This window comes from Oryx dammah, unplaced genomic scaffold (genome assembly GCF_014754425.2).
Source record: "Oryx dammah isolate SB20612 unplaced genomic scaffold, SCBI_Odam_1.1 HiC_scaffold_8, whole genome shotgun sequence".
NCBI classification, from domain to species: Eukaryota; Metazoa; Chordata; class Mammalia; order Artiodactyla; family Bovidae; genus Oryx; species Oryx dammah.
Genome location: NW_024070192.1, coordinates 40,765,944 through 40,788,045, shown reverse-complemented (window position 1 = coordinate 40,788,045; position 22,102 = coordinate 40,765,944). Strand labels below are relative to the sequence as shown.

The following is a 22,102-nucleotide window of genomic DNA, read 5'->3' as shown; positions in this document are numbered from 1 at the left end:
CTTAGTTTTTCTCCAGAGAGAAATCTAGTTGGACTTGCTGTAAAATGCTGAACCTCCAGCTCCATGCCCAAATTCTACAGACAGATGCCGCCAGAAACAACTTTTCTCCTTCTCCGTGATGACTAACTTCTTAACAGCAGTAACAGCCTCTGCCGCTTTGGTCCCAAAGCCAGGGCTCCCTGTGGGCTGGAAAGAAAGAGCTTCGTGCAGTGTCCCAATGCCCAATGAAAAGCTGACTCTCGGTTGGGGTTGTACTCACGAAAGTCAAGGTGACCAGGGATCCAAAGAAGCAGATAATGACCACACCAAGCACAAACCACTCCCGGCGCTTGGCCCAGACGTGGGGAAACTCATCCAGCACGGCTGTGATCACCCCCTCCAAGCCTGCAAACTGAGTGGGGCACACAAACAGTCATCATGGAGACTTGGGGACAAATCTGCTACTTCCAGGACAGTGAAAAGAGGGAGGGGTTAAGATTGCCACGTGGCCTGTCAAGCTGATCATGACCAGTTCCCCCTCCTCACTGGCCCTATCTCTATATTACCCCATCAATTAGATCCCTAAGGACATCAAGGAAAGAAAGTATAGCACATGGACAGGACTTCTTCCCATGAGGTCTCTCGGGGAGACTTTGGTTTTTCCAGAAACGCCAACTCCAAGCTGAGACTCGTTCCACATTAATGATATGAATGCTGGGCCACGGAGCACTGAGATAAGAGGGACCTTGCCCTGGCCTTGGAGGTGCTGCCAGTCTGGTCAAGGAACAGAGCACAATCACAGCAGTTGACATGTGCTGAGCTCTTGACCTTGCCTGGCGCTTTACCCTCATTATTCCACGAATCAGGGGTCCCCAACCCCCAGGCCATGCACTGGTACCAGTGTGTAGCCTGTAAGGAACTGGACCCCACAGCAGGAGGTGAGTAGTTGTCTTCCATTAAACCGGTCCCTTAGTGCCAAAAAGGTTGGGGTCTGCTGCGATTAATGACTGATGTACTACAGGGTAGTAAGCGCCCAAGTGAACAGGGGCTGCCAAAGCACCAGGAGGCAGCAGACAACACGGCCTGGGGTGGCCAGGACGGGAGGGAATGGCTACAGTTGCCTCTGCCTCTTCCTCTGCTTTCTCCTTTTCTCCTCCCGCCTCCCCAGGGCTGGATTTCCCTCCCCATTCACTTGCCGTGCTGTCCAAGCCCAGGGTGATTAACATCAGGAAGAAGACGATGGCAAAGAATGTGGATGCCGGCATGTTGGCTATGGCTTCTGCGTATGTGATGAACAGGAGGCTGGGGCCTGAGATGGGGAGAGAGGAGGAGGTGGTCACCAAGACCTGCCCTACAGACATGTCTCGGGGGAAACGACCACAACAATTACAACGCCTGTCATAAGACCTTACATGTTAAGAAGCCTTGGACATGTACCAAATGCCTCCTCACACCCCACACCACCCTACCTGGCTATCCTGACATCCTGGGAGGCAGGAGGGAATAGTACCTGCCTTGGAGAGTGCGTGTCCTCAACCAACGTGGAGGAAAGAAACCTGAGGCCCCAAGACTAGCAAATCTGTGTGCACGAAGAAGAGTTTCCACTATATAATAAATCTGTGCTTTCCCCACCCCCAACCAAGATCACCAAAATTTTCACAGCACTTAGCTCTCTCTCTAGCTCCAGAACAGTAGAAAATGTTAAATTGATTTTAGAATAATAGAGGTCTTAGAATAAAGCCTTCCAGCTATTTTGACTTTCATGATAGTATGAGGAACATGTCCTTAAACTCCCATGGTCCAAATCAGGCACATTAGTTTGGGGCATGAGGCTGACGGGATCAGAGCACCACGTCAGACCAAAGACAGACGTACGTTGGCAAGAAGCCCTGGGACTCCATCCACAAGATTCCATGACCTCTCTTTCAATGTCTGTCACTTTTTCCATGATAACTCACGGTAGAGTACAGTGACTGCGTCATCTACAGTTCTTTCTCTGCAAAAGGAAATTCTAAGGACTGGTAATCATGTGCTTACTAGATTTGGACCCATCACAGGACCCAGACCCACTAGTTTTAAGAGCCATCATCCAAGTCATATTCTCAAGCCCACAGTGTATCAAGGCCTTAGTGCTGGGCCCCAAGGGAGCTGTCCCATCCCCACTATGGCCTGAACACATGGAAAGGGTTTAGATCTCCAAAACCTTTGAAAAATTTAAGAGGAACCGTTAGAAATAATGCAAAAATTAAGATATTTGTAAAGATCCAAAGAGCAGCAAAACAGTTCATTGGGAGCAAGTAACCCAAACAGAACCCAAGGTCCCTACCTGCATCTTTGGCCACCTCAGACACATCTTCTTTCCTCATCTCAGCCATATACCCCAGCACCGTGAAGATGACAAATCCTGAAACGAAGCTTGTCATGCAGTTCACCGCACTGGTCACCAGGGCATCTCTGGAGCAGAAAACCCAAGGGACTGAGACATTTCAAAGTCAGGAGTCTGAGGAGAATCTGTCTCCAGACTGACAAGGATGAACAGGTTGAGCTCACAGGGACTTCAAGCCTGTCTCCTCTCAGGGTGCAGCCTCTTAGGTTGCATCACCTCAAAGCACAAACTGCTGTTATCAACATGCACGGCATGCGGAGAGCAGCAGGTCAGGAGTGGCTTCAAGAGATGATCCTCTAAAGCAGCAGAGCACAGACTGCTGGATTTCAAACAAGCCTTGTTCTGAAACGGCCTGAGCTAGAGTGGGGGCCTTGGCCTCACACTTGAGAAGACCTCAGATTTAGACTTTTGACATTATTTGTAAGTGAGGTTGTAAGTGTGCCACAAAGACATCCTGACACTTTTAAGAGAGGACCTTATCATAATACAACTTCAGGCTGATGTCCCAATGCAAGGCCACATTGCTTCGGGTCCATGTAAACTCCTTTAAAAAAAATTCTGTAATTGTCGTATGAATAGCATAGTCAGATTACTGAACATCATCATCTGTGACAGACTGTTAAGACAAAATTAAAGATGATGAGTGATATTTCAGTCATAATTGGTACAATATTACCTGTTTTGTTAAATTTGTGAAATAAGATTTTCATATAAATCATAGCATTCTGTGTTGGTCAGAACAGCACAATTGTTACTCTGTGTGTGTGTGTGTATATATAATGTATCATATCACAATTTTTGTTGCTAAATATTAACAGGTCAAATCTAAACATTTAATGTATGTTGCAATTTTTGTAAACCTGCTTCAGAATTTAATTTTCTTGAAAAAGAGAGAATCTCACAAAACAGAAGTCTGGGGCCTGTCTCATCTCCTGAGGGGCCTGGGTGAGGCTGTGCTCTGGGTGGCTGCTCTGGCCATGAGTGAATTGGCCAGGCACCTGTGGTACTCCTGAGGGTCAGAGTGTCAACATGGCCTGAGCCTGGCCAGGTGTGAGGCCATCAATTTGATTGCCTTCCTCCAGGCTACTTATGCTCATTCTGCTTCCACGCTTTGCTTGGGGCAGCCCCAGATACTCACTGGTAACAGTTGTTGTGGAATTTGTTGTAGCTTGCAAAAGCCAGTAGGACCCCAAAGCCAGGGCCGAGAGAGAAGAAGATCTGGGCAGCTGCATCCACCCACACCTGTAATAAAGCAGAGGCGAAGGTCGGGGCGGAGACCCAGGCCATCGCTGGGCCAGCGCCCTTGTGCCCCCACGTGGCTATGTGATGAGACAGAAAACAGGCTCTCAGAGTTCCTTGTAAGGATGGCCACATACCAAGTGCAGACAAATATGATTGCCTATCATGAGGCATAAACCAATGCAGTGGCCTCAACTGTACTTTTCATGCTTTTTTCTGGTTTAAAGCATCACTGCAGACTTAACCTCTGAACCCAAATTTTAGTTGTTCCTATAGTCATAGGACTAGCTTCAGTTAGTATAGACAGACAACTGCACACTGCTTTCCTGATTATCTTACCCCTGTCTCTAGGAGTTTCTGCCAGTTGGGTTTCAAATAGAAGAGAACTCCCCTCCAGGCTCCAGGGAGGGTGGCCCCCCTCACCAACAGGATCAAAAGAATGATGTAAGGGAAAGTGGCTGTCACCCAAACCACCTGTAAGGAAGGAAACACAGGTTCTCACCACATGAATGCTGGTGTCTTATTCTTAAAAACCTCCAAGAAAGGAGATCTACCTTGTTTCTTCTGTAATTGTAGGAGGCAGGGTGGTGTGACCTTTAGACTCAGACAGGGATCTGATCCCGTTTGCGGGTACCACCTCTAAACCCATTTCCCATCTGTAAATCGGGGACAACACCCAGCAGGAGACAGTAACGCAACCAGTGCATTGCTGCTACTATGAGTCATGACACTACCAGTGGATTAAAGGAATTTTTAAAAAGTCATAACAGTTCTTGAGATTGACCCATTTCTAGAAGTTTCTAAAAGATTTGGTTGAAGAGAAATTGAGAATCACGGAATGGGTTCGGTGTAAAGGAAACCACGTCCCCCTGTCTGTGGCTGTCCAGGCTACTGAGTTCTGAGTTTGAGATCCTCCAGGGCCCCTTGGCAGACTCTGGACCTGCAGCCAGAGTCCTCCTCACCTTGCCAGATGTTTTGACACCTTTCCAGATGCTAAAGTAGATAATAGTGAAGATGAACATGATGCACAGGACAAGCTGCCAACTGAGGCCCCCCAGGTCCTGGAGCCCCTTCGACCGGTGGATCTGCAGGACGTGCCGCCTGAACAAGAAAAAGGAGGGCCTGTGATAGGGTCTGAGCTGTGACCTGAGTACACACACTGTGTGTGATACCTCTAGGTGGCGGCCAAGAGAAAAGACGGAAACCGCACTGCGAGGACCAAGTGGCCACCAAGCTTTGGGGAGAGCTGGGAGGGGCTCTGGCCATCCTGAAGAAGAGAACAGGGCACTCAAGCCAACCGACCCTGGGAAGAGCGCTTGGCCCAAAGGCAGACGTCAGGTCTCTCCCTCCCGGGCAGGGACCCAACCAGTGACTAACACGACTGGCTTTTTGGTGCATAAGGATTTGTACGTGTGGGCAGGGCCCCTTCCCCACCCTTTGGGCTGCCGTTGCCTGAAATTCCAGCACTAAAGCAAAATCCCTACTCCAGGCATCTTCTTCCAAAGGGTAGATCCATGTGAACATATGAAACCAGAAACTCTTGAGTAGCTTCAAACTACTGAGGTCATGGGAGGTTTTGCTTCCATGACAGCTGGCTGAGAGGAGGGCCCAGGAAGGGCAGTTTTGATGCAGGGGAATAATTTTGGAAGGTGAAGGTAGGGACCAGCCTGGGCACAACAGAAAAGAGGGGTACCGCACAGAGGCCCAGACTGTGGAATACTCAAGGTAGTCTCTCCCAACCCCCCTCACCCACATTTACTCCCCTTCCCTGCCAGCTTCTCTCTGAAATCCATCAGTAGGGAGGGGAGGGAGGCTCCAGAGGGAGGTGGTATATGTATAATTATGGTTGGTTTGCGTTCTTGTACAGCAGAAACCGACACAGCACTGTGGAGCAGTTTTCCTCCAATTAAAAAACCATCAGCCAAGAGGTGAAGGGCCCCTGGCCCCACTGGCCTCCGAAGAAGCCAAGGCCCAGGGGTGTGGCCTGCCCCTATCAGGCCACCCCCTCACTTACATGCACTTACGTGTAAAATTCTTCTGCAGGGGACGTTGAGTGGAGCATCCAGGTGATGTTATCCTCGGAGAAGTAGTTGGTGCAGTTGCCTGTGTTCCAGGAATTCTCGCAGCTGGTCCAGGGCAGCTGCTCCGTGAAGGAGGAGATGAGGTAGTAGAGGGCCCAGGCCATGATGGTGTTGTAGTAGGAGGCGATGTAGAAGGCGATGAGGCAGATGGCGCAACCTATCCCTGCGAGAGAGGGCGAGGGAGGCCAAGGTTCAAGGGCAGCTGGCAGTGAGGCATGGCAGCCTAGGCACGGCAGCCTGGGCGCGGCAAAGGTGGTGTTGCCATTCATTTCATCCCCCAAACACTGGGACCCGGTGGAAAAGTGGCCATGTGGTAAATTCCTAACTTGTATTTACAAGACCACACGTTATAGAAAATGTGTATGTGTGCTATTGTTTTTTTCTATTTACTTTTTACATTGGAATTATTTTTTTAAACTTTTTATAAGATAGCCGATAAACAACGTGACAGTTTCAGGTGGAGAGCAAAGGGACTTAGCAAGCAAAGGGACTTAACCACACAGACACATGCATCCGTTCTCCCCCAAACTCACCTACCATCCAGGCTGCCCTGTTTAGTTTCCTTTTAATTGCCAATTATTCTATTTTGCTTTAGCAGTCTCACACAAATTAAGCAGTCAAAACCTTAATTACTCAGGTTATCTCCTAGGGATACCTGAGGTCTAACTGATTCCAGGAGGTTCCCAGCTCCCACCCAGTGATGGAAATTGTCACTTCCTTGGTGAACCTACTCACCCACCCAACCACCCAAGCCTTCCTCTTACCTTTGAAAATTGGGCAGATTTTCGTCCATATCGAAATGCATCCATTTCGGTGGTACTGCCCCAGTGCGAGCTCCATGTAGAAGAGCGGGATCCCCCCAAAAATAGCCATGATAGTGTAGGGGAGGAGGAATGCCCCTGAGGCAGAGGAAAGACAGTTTCACTCTCTGCCCACAGGTGTCCAGGACAGCCCAGATGACCTGGATACGCAGAGCCATCTGATGCTCCAGAGCCATGAAGCCACCCTGTCCTGAGTGGCCCACACACACTCCCCTGTCTCAGGGCACTGCCGGAAGGACAAAGCTCCACAGAGAAGTGAGGTTTGGGTGGCCGCAGAGAGTACGTGTGAAGGAAGCTGGGTCTAGGAGTCAACAGAACAGGCACTGGGATTAGCTCCATGGCTAACTGTCGGAAGGACCCTTCTCTGGGCCCCTATTTCCTCTACTAGAAGAGGAGGGTTGAGAACTGAGGTTCCCAAACCCAGCCTACACATCAGACTCACGGGTAAGCTTAAAAGCACACACCCACCCTGACCTCCTGCAGCAAAAGCTTCAGATATGGGTGTAACACAGATTTTTAAGCTCCCCAAGTGATTCTGATGCAGCCAGTACATGGACCAGAGCTTGGGACCCTGAAACAGGTTTCCTGTGACAAACTGTACAATAGCTGTCATAGTCTACGAGTCACTGAATTACTATCCTTGTTCATCTGTATCCTGGCTCCAGACACTTGACTATTGATGTTTGGTTATATTTCCATCATTCCACAGGGCCAGAATGCTCCCTCCCGAGCCAGATTTGTGGGTGTGGCTGGAACAGGCAGGTAGCTCACTACAGAATGAAAAGGTGCAGAACTGCACCTCACTGGAGATGCTGGTGTCTGCCGGCGCTCGTGGCTGACACGAGGCCTGGAAACACCACACCGGGGATTGCTCACCTGCAGCCTGAGGTTCAGCCCAAAGGGCGGGCCAGCTGTGATTTTCCCTGAGAACTTTCCCTCCCATGAAGTACTCTGAACCCAGAAACCTGAAATCTGCGCAACTCAGAGAGGTCTCACCTAACTTACAGTCACGCTGGGAAAACCTGGCCTGAGAACAAGAGCCACCTTGTGTTCTCATGGTGGCATCTGTCCAGAGGGTTTGCTTGACTGGTTTCACATAGGGAATGAGTGTAGGGGAAACATCAAGGGTGACCCAGCCCCTTATATAATCCTCAGGCTAAAGGCAAGTCCTTCCAAGCTGGAGATAAGATGATTCCAAATTCTACTCCTCCCAGGCTGGGAGGACTGGGCTTCCCAAAGGCCCCCCCAGCCCTCGTGCTGGAATGGCCATTGCAGGTAATGGACCCAGGTCCTTAAAAGATGCAGCAAATCCAGGCAACTCTGTCTGGTCATGGAGGAAATGAGGGGACCCAAAGGACTACCCCTCAAACCTCATTTTAACTGCCCTCCTAAATCTGTTACCAGAGCCCATGTCAAATATTGACTGATCTGATTCCCATATCTGGTCCTTTTCCTGTTCCAATAGCAAGCCCACTGTCAAAACAGAGGCCCCACACCTACTCATTCCTTTACCCTGCTCTGCTCTCTGGGGCTCCCATGTCCAGGCCTACAGTCAGCTACTAGTTTTGATAACCTATAAATAAACTGCTCTGGAGGCATTAGGGATAGGAGGAGGAACAAGAAATCATCTCTCCTGAAAAATCTAACACTCCTGTAGGAGATATAAGGCATGTCCATATATGGGTTGGGGTTGGCATTAACGTGGCTGGGTTCAGCTACAGATCTCGCTCAGACTGTGACTTTAGACTCTGGACCTGAGCTGATGCCCTGAGCTCACACAGGTCCAAAGGTCCAGGAGGGTCTGGGACCCTGGAGCCACTTCCCAACTTCTTTCACAGATCTAACAGCTCTTGACTCTTGTGAGAAAAACCAGTCAGCAGGAATGAAAGAACTCAGCACAGTACTGGCGCTCATTCCCTCACGCCTCCTTGGTGGAGAGCAGGGCTTATGTAATGCAAGGATGAGAGGAGGGGCTCTTCCACAGATAAGAGTGCTAACGATGCTGGAAATCTGGTGAGGTCAGCTTCAGGGGAGCTTTCATTCAACTTCATGACCCAGCGAGCCGCAGACATGCCTAGATTTACAGTTTTGGTTTAGTGGAGATTGTTTTCTCTTAGACTAACTTGGGGGCTTCCCAGGTGGCACTAGTGGTAAAGAACCCGCCTGCCAGTGCAGGAGAAGCCAAGAGACGTGGGTTTGATCCCTGGGTTGGGAAGATCCCCTGGAGGAGGGCATGGCAACCCACTCCAGGATTCTTGCCTGGAGAATCCCACACACAGAGGAGCCTGGTTGGCTCCAGTCCATGGGGTCACAAAGAGTTGTACACAACTGAAGCGACGTAGCACACACACAGGCCCACACAGACTAGCTTGAAAGTCTAAGCAACCACGTTCCCAGACTCATATCAGTTAAACAAGATAGGAGAGACATGGTCTATCTTCTGGCCTCCTGAGAGGACCTACAGACCATCCCTGGGTCAGAGCCTCTGCCCACAGCCCACGATACTGACCCCCTCCATTCTGGTAACAAATGTAGGGAAAGCGCCAGACGTTGCCCAGGTCCACAGCATAGCCAATGACAGAGAGGAGGAAATCCACCTTCTTGCCCCAGGTCTCCCGCTCTGCTGGGGGAACCTCAGCCACTAGGGCAGTGGTGGCAGCCGGGATGGAGTGCTGAGTGTCGTCTCCTGCGCCAGGGTTCGGAACTGCTGAGTACCCGTTGGACATCTGGCCAGACTCTGCCTTATCCCCGGGGGCAGGGACACCTTTCTGTAGAATCCCATTTTCCTGACAATCTTCTCCATCCTTATATGCTGATAGCTCCTTCTGGGAATTTAACGGGGTGGTCTCCATCCTGCTGGCTAGGAGGTGATGCTGACGCCCATGGGCCAAGGACCGACCTGAATTTTTGGTGCTCAGATCTGTGGATCTCCTCAGAACTTTATATCAGTGGGACTGAGAGCGCTGTTGGAAAGGCAAAAGAACAAAATTGGGAGTTTTACTTGTCTTTGGTACTCATCATACATCTTGAACTACATCAGGTAATGGGATCACAAAGCCATCTGTTAAACGAGAGATATCCTATTTGCTACATGAGTCAACAAAATCAACATTTTTCAACCCATGCTAGGTATCAAATCACACCGAGTAATTTTAAAAGGAAAAAAAAAAAGGCAATCGAAAATAGATAGCAAATAACCCAGGTTTTTCATAGGCTCCATTAAGAACAAAGTATTGACTTCAGTTGAGGGACTGGAACCCCACCCTGGAGTTTACCACGGACTCAGAAGAACAAAGGTCCCACAAAGCTTCACAGAACACTTACTTTGTCTTGGATGCCATGCTGGGACAAAAGTAACAAAGAAGCAGTTTTTGGCAGCAAACAGGTGAGGCTAGTCCTCTCCATCATTTAAATTGAACACTCAAAAGTATATTTCATACCAACTACAGGTGTGATTTGGAGCATAGGAGAGAGGTGAAAAGGCCACCCTTTGTTAGGCACCCTAGCTCCTTCAGTGCAGACTTTTTCACTCTTCCAGGAGCCCAGCTCTCAGAAACCTCTGGGCAGGTCTGAGCTGCCTCTAGCTGTGCCCAGTCTATCTGTACCTCACCTTTCTGCGTTCCCATCATGCCTCTGCAAGTCTGACTGAGCCTTCCATGGCACTGGTGCTCACCATTTATTCTTCTTGCCACTCCCAGCAACTCCTGGGGCTAATCCACTTGTTATTTTGTGACAGTGGGCAGGCAGGGTCACCTCTCATTCACGCCAGAAGAGCCAGAGAGAGGAGTGCGGAGGTTACGGATGCCAAAGTGGCTGGTGTCCATCCCCACGTGCCTCGGGGCTGCCACGCCTTTATGTCACTGCCGTGGGCCAGGGTGCAGGGAAGTCAGCTCAGCTCCCTGAGATTTCTACATGGGGTAGAAATCCGAGCCCTTTTGGACTTTAAACCTATGCCGGTTATAAAGTAGTAAGGAGCCAGGACCTTCCAGCTAACTGAAAAGTTCAAGCCCAGAAGGTCAAACTGTGAAACAGTTTGCAGTTGAAACATGTTTAAGCTTAATTCAAATCACATTATACCTTTCTAGGAAAAGGTGTCTAGGGATGACTGCTACTGCTGTTCGTAACTGCAAAGGTCTGATATGAATCTTCTAAATTCAACAGTCAGAGGTTGACTAGGAACTGGGATTTTGTAAAAATGGCAGTGAATGTCTCTTACCCTGGTGGGGCTTTCATTGACTATAACCATCTACATGTGGACATGTAGAGACAGACAGAAAGTGAAAAATTAGGACACAGAGTAGTTGTTTCACACTGATGACTATGCACGTAAATATTGGTAAGGATTAGAAGTGAAAACAGGGGATGCAAGTAATTAGACTTCCTTGCTGACTGTGTAGTTTCTGTAAAGTAGAAAACAAAACATTTAAAGGCATTGATTGATGCCCAAAATATTAGAGCAACAAGAGAGAAACCAGCTCTATACAGCGAGGGTGTGTGTGTATAGCAAGTGTGGGGTAGGTGTCCTGGGCTCTACTCGATCTAACTGGCTCCCACCCCCAACTCTATCCTCAGCTCAAGGAGGCAAACGTGACCTATAGAAGGAAATGAGTTTCTGACAAAGAGTGATCTAGATAAAAATCCATTCTGCTTACCCTGATGCCTCTGTCCAGCCTTCCTCATCACCCCACCCGACCCACCTTCCCCGGGACCTCAACTAGACTCGATGGACTTCTAAAATAAGAACACATCCTCTCATCTACCATGAGAAAGCATTCACCAGGCAAAGGGATTTTTAAGTTTTGGGGGTTTTCTTTTTTGGAGAGAGATGATGAGATATCAATATATTTAAATACACAGTTAAACCTGAACTTGGCAGTCTCTGGTTGTGTTGTTTGGAGAAGGCCTCTGTACTTGCCTCTGGCTTCTATCAATGACATGTTTTCTACATTAAACACTGAAGAACCTGCAGACCAGATGGCAGAGATAAAGAGCTTTACCAGGTGCGGATGGTCAGACGGCAGCCAGCTGACAGATCTTGCCCGTGACCCAGGTCTTCCTTTCTCCACCTTCAAAATTTTACCCCAAATTTTCTGTAGGGATGTCTTCCCAACCTTTAATGCTACAACTTTCCTCTCATTTAAAATTGAAGCTCAGAGATCAACTGCATCACCCAACCTTCCTCCAGCATGTCTACCACACTCTCTAGGAGGAAAACCACCCGTCTAGGAAGAACACGTTAGCGGGGGAATAACCGTTTAGCCAGCCAGTGGTTCTGTCACCCTCCTGCTGCAGGAGTCCTGTGTTGTTCTAGGCTTTATTTACTTCCTCCCTTGGGGCACTCTGCAAGAAGTTGGAGAATGTGCGTGGGCTGGTGAACTTTGGGGGGAGAGGGTGGCAATGTATGTTCTTCAGGGTCCTCTGGGGTTCAGCCCCCAAGGATCCCGATTTCTTGGCAACCGTTATGAGCAACTCCTAAAAGAGAAATATACCAGACTATTGTTGCTGTGCATTACAATGTCTTATTTTCCTGAAATATCCCTCAGCATTAAAAAAAAAAAAGTTTTATCAACAGCTGAAATGGCCCACGTAAGAAAACCTATTCAGAGGGTTCTTTAGCCCAGTCATGACTTGAGGTTGCCTCTCCCCTGAGGGTGGTGTCTCTCTATCCAGCTCTGCTTTCTGGGGTTCTCCCACCCCAGTCAAAGACCCTGGGGGGCAAGAAGATAAGGTACAGCCACACAAAGCCACCAACAGGAAGGAGATGCTTGTCTCCTGTTCTTCAACTCACTCCTCTACCTTTCAGAAGGAACCCCTTCCCAGGGACTAATCTGTTGGCCAGGAGCAGATGGATGGTGGGACCTGGGCCCCCTCCTGCATACAGGATGCTGCCTGTGGAACCAGACTCCCTTCCCACTTCCCTGGTTCTGCAGAGAACTGACCAGCTTCTTCCCCTGAGACCAGCAGATAGCAGTAGTTGAGAGTGAGCCAGCCCAGGAATATAGAAGGAAGAGATGTTAAGAAGGTCGGTTTCTAAGAACGCTCTCTTGAAAGCTTTCTTTATTTTTTCAAGGTATTTTTATCCTGCTGGGTAGAAAGACTGCAAAGGAGGTCACTGTTACAGCTGTGACCTCCTCCTGGCAGACATAAGATTCCCTGTGGCCAGAAACAGCCCCAGAAGCCTTCGTATGCATCTGGGATACGTGCCGTTTTCCCAGGCTGAGCAGGTGATGGGCTGTGGGTGGGTCACCCAGCTCCAGGGTGGGAAGACGGCCTGACGCCCAGGACCCACCCCCGCCGCCCCGCGACTCTGCACACGAGGGACCACACGGGGGTGCAGCTGACAGGCCGACTTTCTCTTTACAGCTGCGCTTCCTCCCAGCCCAGGGGGTGGGCTTACTCACCCCACCTCCCCACCCCTAGTAAAAAGAACTGTGTCTATTTCAACTTCTCCCCATCACATCTCCATTCCTTTTCCCACAAGCTCAGTCTCTGTAGCCAGGGGAACCAGTAACTGAACAAGCAGATAATTATGGATGAGTCATGAAACCACCCAGCCCTCTGGAGATGCCCATGACCCTACCTGTCTGTTTGACCCCCCTCAGCGCATTCTAAGCAGAAACACTACAGAAATTTTGTACTTTGACTTCACATGTCCAGATCAAAGTGAGTTCATCTCTCGGGACACTCACTTTCATTTTCCAAAAAAAAAAAAACAAATACATGAAAACAACGCCCCCCTACCCCCCACCAAAACCAGCATGAATTATGGGTTTACCGCTGAGATAAGATTAATTATAGGTTATAGAGCCAAGTGGCAATTTGTACTCTCTATTCAGAGGGAGTCTAAAGTTCCCACGACACCAAGGATGATAGCAGTTGCAGAGCCCTGTAACACGGTATAGGGTTATACTGTGCCTATAACATAGAAAGCACTAAACATGTATGTTTACTAAACACAGCAAACATATATGCCTACATATGTTCAGTCAACACTGAGCCTGGCCCGCTGCCACGGACTGGCCCTAATTCAGTAGACACATACTGCCCGCCTACCATACCTAAGGCTCTTGCAGACAAGGCAGGCCTGGTCCTGCCTTCAAGGAGTCCACGGGAGCAGGCCAGAGTCTGATCAGCACGTGGAACGAGGGAGAGGCTGCTGCTGCTTGCAAGTGCTGCCACCGACCTGCTGAAAACCGAGGTTTCTGCTGACTGGTTTCAGCGTGTTCAGATAGATGCCTTGCGTTTTTAGCTTCAAGCTGTCCTTGGGTTTTAATGGTCTTCCTTTTGCTGCTATTGCACGCACTGCTTCTGTCACGGGACCCTGGATTTTTGCTGCTTCCGGTTCACGTCTCCACAGTGCAAAACGAAGGTTTGTTTTTGTATCTGTTGAAGAGACTGTTGAGTTCTCTGAGGGGTGTGGTGTCTTAGGTCATAAGCCACCAGGACTCCTGCTCGCCTTTCAAACAATGTAGAAAGACTTCATGATCTGAACGGACGGAGTAGAGAAAATCTTGTTTTTTGGATGTAAGGGATAGAAATGACTATCACAGTCATCTCCTTACCCAAAGAGTGCCTTGTAAGAGACAGTTTAATTTTTTGGAGAGGAATTAAACAGGCTACAATCCTCAGGGCCATCTCGGCCAGATACCATGAGAAAGGAAAAAGGTCTCCATCCAGAACTTTCCTTGGGGAAGGATAGCCTCAAGCTTCCCTCCACACAGAGGGTAAAACTGAGAGGATTAGCCATTTGTGCTGGGGTTGAGATCAGTCCAGAGGCTGGGCAAAAATATAATTAATTGTTTAATAAAAAAGAAATGGATCTGGCATGGATAGGGAGAAATAGCCCTCCTGCAATGAACACGAACAGGAAAGCTAGACTAACCACCTTCCTGAGGTGTCATTTAACAGTCTGTGTCCACAACCCAGGGCTCTCCTGTCGCATAGATCTGCACAGGAATCCCAGACCTATCATTGACTGGCTGTGTGACTTTGGGCAGGTTACTTAACCTCTCTGACCTTCCCTTTGCTCATGTGTGAAAACAGATCATTAAAATTCCTGCTCCCTAAAGGCTACTGTGGGAATTCAAGTATGACAAATGCATAACTCAGTGTCTAGCACATGGGAAGCATAATACAGGACAGTGAGTTGATGGCCACTCTGCCATCACACATACACAACCCATTCTGCTGTTCTACTTCCCACGCCAGGGAAGGAAGCTGGAGCCCACAAGGGTCAGTGATTCGTTGCCTGCAGCACAAGTGGGCCCCCTGAGCCAGAAGATATGGACTCCATCCCCTTCCACAGGCCCTCACCTGTTCTTGCTTGTTCTTCTCAATCAGTGGCTTGGAGTCACTAGGAAACTTGTAAACGGGAGATTCCTGGGCTACTTGCTCAGAGATTCTAATGAAGAGATCCGTGTGGGTGCTGCGTTGTGAGCAAGCGCCCAGGTTATTAGGGGCAGGTGGGCCACTGAGCATGCCCAGTGCATCCCCAACCCCGCCCCTTCGCTGCCTCTAATCATCCCATGTTCTCCAGGCTTGGCTTAAGTTTCTATCCACCTCCTCCTCGTAACCTTCTCTCACCACCCCAGCCCAAGATGATCTCATCTGTCATTCCTCACTGATTATCAAGCATCATTTATTATCCTTTTGTGTCCAGTTTCTTTGCATCTCTGGGCCACGACTTATACATTTTGGCCTCAAATACCTGCTGACCAGGTGTGTGCACACTCCCAGCCCAGAGGGTCTGAGAGTTGATTTCGGGTTTCCTGGGCTCGGGCCATGCTGGCAGGTGCGAGGCTCAGATGAGCCTCCACTCTTTCTTCCCGGGTCCTATCCTCAGGGGGCTCTGTCCCTCCTCCCTCTTCACCCATCAGGAAGATCTGCTGAGCATCTCCAGGGTGGAGAAAGGACCATCACAACAACAACAGTAATGAACTCTGGAAAAGACTGGCATGTCCAGGATTAAAGAGGAGCCCAGGTTGTGCTTTTAGACCTTGAACAAGTACCAGCAGGCATGCCCATCAAAGGTTTGTGTTCCAAACACTCGTTTGTGAGTTGCTTGTTTGGAACTTGCACTGTATTTTCAACCCACAGAAAGAAATGTTGCAAATGGTGGTTAACCTCCTAAGCTAGTTTACAAAACCCTAGTTTAACCAAAAGATACTAAAACATCTAAAATGTAAGCTATAAAATACAGCATTGTTCAGTACTATAAAAGGATATGGGAGGTGACAAACTCATTAGAAGTTGTTTAACATTCTTTCTGGTTCCTCAGGAAAACTAAATTTAAGGAGAGGAGAATAAGGAGGTAGAGAGACTCGTGTATAGAATCTGTGGAGGTGCCTTTACAGGTTGAGGTCACAGATCCTTTATTACATTTAACTACACAACTTGCAACTTTTTGCAGAAAGCTTTCATTCTGGGGCTGCCATCTGTGTTGGTGTGAACAAGGCCTGGAAAGAGACTTGGGAAACTCGAACACGTGACGTGTTTGATTAGGCAGAATGAGGAGTATCCCTTACACCTTCTAAATCCTCTTTTATTGTTACAAGGCGATTTATGCCATAAGTAGAAATCAAGCTTTCAAAAACACATGGGAGCATTTCCAAACACAACAGTTTTCTTTTCCTTAAGACAGGTGTATTACTAAACTATTTGTGTGTGAAACAGACAGGAATAGACCCACAAAGGAAGTCAAGGGAGAGAGAGACAGAAAAGCAGCCCCAGGGACAGGGTGTTATGAAACCAGGGCGGATTTACCTGTGGCAGCTGGTGGAAGAGGGGAGGGGAGGAGAAAGGGGTTGGAAGTGGAATTAAATACAATGTGAGTGCCGCTGAGAGGAAGGGGGAAGTGGGGCCATTTCTCTGGGTGGGGGTGGGGAGAGCTAAGTGAAGGGACAGATGGGGTCGGCAACAGAGTGGAGGGGGTGCCCTAGAGCCACAAGCTGTTTGTGATTTGGGTCATGTTGTTGGAAGGTGTCTGTGCTGCTACAAGTTCTGAAATGTGAACGTGTCCCACACATGGTTCGGGGACATTCATGAAGAATCAGTTCATGGTGACGCAGAATTGATCTGATTCTCAGATGCACTAAGATTAGGGCAAGAGGTTGTTTCTCATCCCTAGGAGTTGATGGTCTCAAAATGTAATGCTCTGAGCTAAAGTGGACATCGCCGTGATGGTGGAGAAAATTTGAATATGGACTGTACATTCTATAAAAATACTTTATCAATGTAAACTTCTTTAGATGTGATAACAACGGGGCTCTGGTTATGTAGGAGAATGTCCTTGTGCTTAGGAAACACAAGCTGAAGAATTCAGGGGTGGAAAAAATGCATTTAATACACCTAAGCGACCAACCATTATAGCTTAGCCTAGCCGACCTAAAATGCACTGAGAATACTTACATTAGTCTACAGTTGGGCAAAATGATCTTACACAAGGCTTATTTTATAATAAAGTGCTGAATATCTCAAAAAAAGCATTCAGGGTGAAGTATTTGGATGTCTGCCAATTTTCACAGGTTCAACAACAAAATTATATATGTACTATAATCATTTAATTATATTTTATATAGAAAGTATCAAATTATATGTGTTAAATATGTAAAAATTGGACATGTGTCTAATTAGAAAGAAAGTACAGGCACAAAAGTGGCAAAATGTGGTGAATCTGGGTGAAGCTTCAGGGGACCATTTCTTCAACTTTTCAGTTGAAATTTTTCAGTATAAAACACTGAGGGGAGAAAAAGAATCCTAGCCCTGGGATGGGCTGAAAAACCTCCAGTCAGTCAAAGCTCACCACAGCCTGGAATAGCAAATCTCCTCTCTCCCCTTCCTGCCCTAGCTCCTTTCCTCTGAAACAAGGTAAAGAGCCAGCTAACTCAATTAGCCGTTAACACAACACACCCAATGGAGAGAAAAGTTCAGGAGACTCAAGTTTAAGGCCTGGACAGGTCCTCAGGGCTGTGGCGAACTTGAACAAGCCATGGAGGACTTGGAGCAGATTGTCAACAAGTCCCCTTCCAACTTTGCCCTTCCCTGATTCTAGGGAATCCCTTAGAGGGGGAAAAAAATGTTTATTTTCTTGCAGCAGCTTCCCTAGCAAAGTACAATTTTCTTTTTCCTTGAATATGCCCAGAAAGACCACACAACACAAGGAGGCAAAGGCCCAGTGACTGGCTCTCTCTCCCCGAGCCCACCTACCAGCCTCCAACTCAGGGTTCACCCAAAGCTCACAAGCAGCTCTCCCAGATCTGCCACTGGCCTTGTCACACCCCCCACCTCTTCCCTTCCGACCTCAAATAATGACACAAAGAGCTGGACCTCAGGATCCCTCTGAGATCTTCCCCATGCCACTTGCCACATGTCAGTGCCTGGGGACCCTGGCCATCAAGCTGGCCCTGGGACACCGCCTTCCTGTCTCCGTGTCGCTGGGGTTTTTCTCTCACTCTGTCTGGGGGGTCAATGGAGAGCTATCCTGTTCTGACTTTTAGAAAATTCTATGGCTTAAATACTACAGTCAGCTATCCCAGGCACCGCTGGGGCTTCCCTGGCGGCTCAGATGGTTAAAAAAAAAAAAAATCCCCCTACAATGTGGGAGACCTGGGTTCGATCCCTGAGTTGGGAAGATCCCCTGGAGAAGGGAATGGTTACCCACTCTAGTATGCTTGCCTGGAGGTATTCCATGGACAGAGAAGCCTGGCGGGCTACAGTCCACAGGGTAGCAAGAATGTGGCACAACCAGCAAGTCACATTTTCACTTTCAAGAGAAAGATAAGCTTCCCAGGTGGCTCCATCGGTAAAGAATCAGCCTGCAATGCAGGAGACCTGGGTTTGACCTCTGAGTCGTAGGAAAGGCAACCCACGCTAGTATTTTCTCGGGAAACCCCACGGACAGAGGAGCCTGATGGGTCTCAGTGGGGTGGCAAAGAGTCGCACACAACGGAGCACAATGGCTTAAATACCCACAGCTGAGTGCCCCAGGGCCAGGGCTGGACTCCAGCAGAGCCAGAGGGAAGAAGGAAAATAAGGCAGCCAGACTACTTCGCACAGGTCTTATCTCCACTACGCTTGTTACCCCATTAGACACAGGGTGGGAAACACGTGGCTTACGAAGATGTTGCTGATGTTCAGTAAATAAGCCTTCATCTTCCCAGGCACTGACAGCTGACAAACATCAGGCAGGAGGGAACGCCTCCTCCACCGAGACTTGACTCGGATCATTTCTGCACGTGGGCCCAGGTCAGTCTGATGAGCTCTGCCAGGAAATGGTAGAGCGGGGAGCTGGGGTCAGCCTCTGACCAGGGGAAGTCATTTATGCCAGAGTTCTTTAAAATGCTAGTTTCATCTATTTTCCACCTTTCCGTCCTAGAAAGATGGCAGTTTTCCTTCTTTAGGGTTCTTCTTTGCCAGAAGTGGGATTCCCCACAGCAACAGAGGACCCCGCATCACTTACCCAAGAAAAGAGGAACAGGGCGCTTTATGAGACCTTGGGTTCCACTCCCAAGCCTGCCCTGTGGAACACACACCAACGGGGGTGTGTGGGGGGAGGTGGGCGCATGTTGTTCCTCCTGTCCCACACACTAGGTGGAGGAGTTGCAAAGGGGATTTAAGGAGTCAGGGAACTCAGACCCCTGTTGGTTGGACATGGCTGAACTGCAGGACTTAATTTGTACGTGTCTGTGTGCAAAGCTTTGGCCTTAGAGTGAAAGCCGTGGGTCCCCAGAGGACCCTAATCTGACGGAAACATCCGGGCAGATTGTCCCGGCCCTCGGGCATTTTGCACCATCATTTAAACTCAAGTTTGCTTAAAGCAGAGAAGCGAGGGTCACAGTCACAGAGTAAGCAGAGGGGAGTGGAGGGGACATGGAGATCAGTTATGCAGCCCCCCTCACCCCCCGCTGAGAGCTAAAACCTCGAGACCCAGAGGAGTTGACCTGTGACAGGGCATAATCAAGGTCTGAGGTACCTTCTTAAATTGACAAAACAGGACTGTATAGTTTGCCCTTTGGCCGCCCAGTCATCTTTACTTTAAAAGTCAACTCATGATCATATCCTGTTGATTCATTAGGCCAAATTAAACTTCTTCAGGCAGCCCTGCCTTTGTTCTCTCAAATGATAGCATTTGCAGTGTATGAAGGAGAAGAATGGTCACTCACTGGCTGAATGTCCAGCATCACTTGTGATTCTCTTTGGAGGCGGATATCTAGAATGTTTCTGCAAGCCCGCTGTGAGAGACAACACTCACAGCCAAGCACCTCCTTCCACGGTCACCCCAACCATTTGTGTCCCTTTGACATGCCTCTCCGAGTATCATCAAAATGCTCAGAAAACTTTAAAAATTCAAGTTTGCTTAAAGCAGAGAAGCATTCTGAGGTTTTGTTGATTGCATTAAAACTTCAATGTTTTAAGTTTGAAACTTAAAACCCCCACCCCGCCACTCACGCCTAGTATATTTTTAAGCAAGGAGACTGAAAGCAATGGGTTTGCATATCTGTGGTGGGGTCACATCCGAAATGTCCTAGATGGATCACTTGAGTGTTGAGGGGACTTTTGATTAATTGTGAAGCAGTTTCAACCTGCTCCTATTCGGGTTCAGGGGAAAAAAAATGAAAACCTGGGCCCCAAACAGCTTGCACAAACCTCTTAAGAACCTGCCTTCTCATCCAAGCTAGAAGCAGCCACCCCTACCTCAGTCTGCAGGCAGGAAAACTTCAACCTTTGAGCACCAGTGGCTTCACAGGAAAGCGAGTAACAGACAGACTAAAAGCTGTGTGTTTCTCTCCACTCCCCAGACCCAAACATCCACGTGCCCATGGTGCCCCCTCCACTTCAATAAGCATCAAATCCCAATGTTGCTTTATTAGACATTTTCTCCATGTCTAATGTGTGTTAAGGCAACACACATTAAATATTTGATCTCCTCTTACTATGATGAGAGCTAGCAGGCTCATAAATAATCCATTAACCTGGTTCATTTTTCTGAACAAAATTGATCATAAAAATACTAACACAGAAGCCTTTTTAAGGTCTGACTCTTAGAAATCCCATCCCTCTGAAATCTTCAGAACCCCAACTGGAAAAAAAAAAAAATCATTACACAGAAGACCCACAGCAAAAAGAAATGTGCTTCTTAGTGTTCTTTAGCTCCAGAGAGCCTTTGAGAAAACAAATTTGAACGTACACATTTTTCAAGCAACTGAAGGGCACACACTTCAACCATGTAGAACAGCTCTCTGGAGTTGTGGGTTTCACATGAATTCTGAATGACTGAGCGTGCATCGGCTCTGCGAGTGAAAACCACCCAAGCCTACGAGACTCGTCCCACTTAAGTGTCATTCGGAGATTTCTCTAGATATTTGGGCATTGTGTTCAGAAGGGCTCTCCCCGCGGAGATGCCTGCACACAGCCCCCTGCACGCGATGGCGGTCAGCGAAAAGCAAACAGAAGCTCTGGGTTGGAAGTAAAGCAACTTTTGCCTCCAAGCTCAGGACCTTCCTGGGCAACTGGGGCCGCCCCCCAGGCCTCCGGGGAGGAAGGAGCGCTCCGAGCTTATCGAATGCCCGAGTCCCCTGGTCCGACTCCGTGCGCACCCGCCCTGCCCAAACCCCCCGCGCCCGCCTCCAGGAGTGGGGGCGCCTCGCGGGATGAAGTTTTGGAGAGAAGTGGGCTTGGAAAGCCGGGAGGAAAGCGGACCCACCTGACGGGAGTCCGCGAAGGCTGGTCCGGGGCTTCGGAGCGGGCGACCCTCGCGCCGTCGAGGCACCGGGGCGCCGCTGCCTGTTCCGGCGCTGGCGCGGCCGTTATTTGTACTCTCGGCCCCTCACATGGTCTGATCTCTAGATATCCGCCGCCAAAGAGCTCTTTAAGAATTTTTTGCGTCACTTTGAGCAGCAGAAACTTTACGTTTCCCCGCTCTGCCTTCCTCCTGGGGATGGGGAGGGCTGGGGGCCTGGGTGGGCGGGCGCTCCAGAGAGTGGCGGCGGGGAGCGGGGAGGCGTGGACCGGGAGCCGGAGAGGGGGAAAGTGAAGGACCCGCCACTCCCACTACACGCGCACACACACACGCACTCGCCCCGCTGGAGGACCAGAGCTCTGAGTAGAGAGGGAGCCTGGGGCGGGGAGGGGCGGGCAGCAGGCTGAGCCGAGCCAGAAGTCCTAACCCCTCGTGCTCTTTAAGCTCGCGGGGGAGGAGCTGCTCCACAACCCTCAGGTGTAGTTCCTCCCCCAGCCAATAGCTCCCGAAATTTTATGTGTAGGTTTCAGCTCGATATCACTTTCTCAGAACCATCTCTCTGGACCACGGACACCTCCCCTCACCCCCATCCCGAATCCGGCCCTATTTTTCTTCCTGGGACTTAGCCCCTGGCTCTCCGTCCGGCTTCACCGCTGGGACGTGAACCCAGCCAGGAAGAGCTCAGCTGAACTCCGGTCCAGAAGGACCAGAAGGAACTAATTCCTCGCTATCCCCGGTTCCTTCAATACAGCCCAGCCTAGTGGCTCAAGGTAAATACTAGCAGGAGAAATGAATGAATGAATGAAGCACTCTCCCACCTTGTTAGCCAGCTACAGGGGAAAGCAGTATAACAGAGGGT

General features: G+C 49.1%; 1 protein-coding gene across 1 annotated transcript in view; it reads right to left on the bottom strand.

Annotated features, from left to right (window-relative positions):
* Positions 1-21,419, bottom strand: part of SLC6A4 (solute carrier family 6 member 4) — a 35,520-nt gene extending 14,101 nt beyond the window's left edge. Inside the window, exons 1-10 of the mRNA XM_040243826.1 lie at positions 21,208-21,419; positions 9,016-9,469; positions 6,450-6,584; positions 5,629-5,848; positions 4,567-4,705; positions 3,944-4,078; positions 3,504-3,607; positions 2,306-2,433; positions 1,176-1,288; positions 260-391 (exon numbers count right to left, since the gene is read on the bottom strand). Of these exons, the coding sequence (XP_040099760.1) occupies positions 260-391; positions 1,176-1,288; positions 2,306-2,433; positions 3,504-3,607; positions 3,944-4,078; positions 4,567-4,705; positions 5,629-5,848; positions 6,450-6,584; positions 9,016-9,358 (1,449 nt within the window). The 5' untranslated portion in view covers positions 9,359-9,469; positions 21,208-21,419. The remainder of the gene's footprint in view (positions 1-259; positions 392-1,175; positions 1,289-2,305; positions 2,434-3,503; positions 3,608-3,943; positions 4,079-4,566; positions 4,706-5,628; positions 5,849-6,449; positions 6,585-9,015; positions 9,470-21,207) is intronic.
* Positions 21,420-22,102: the final 683 nt, after the last annotated feature.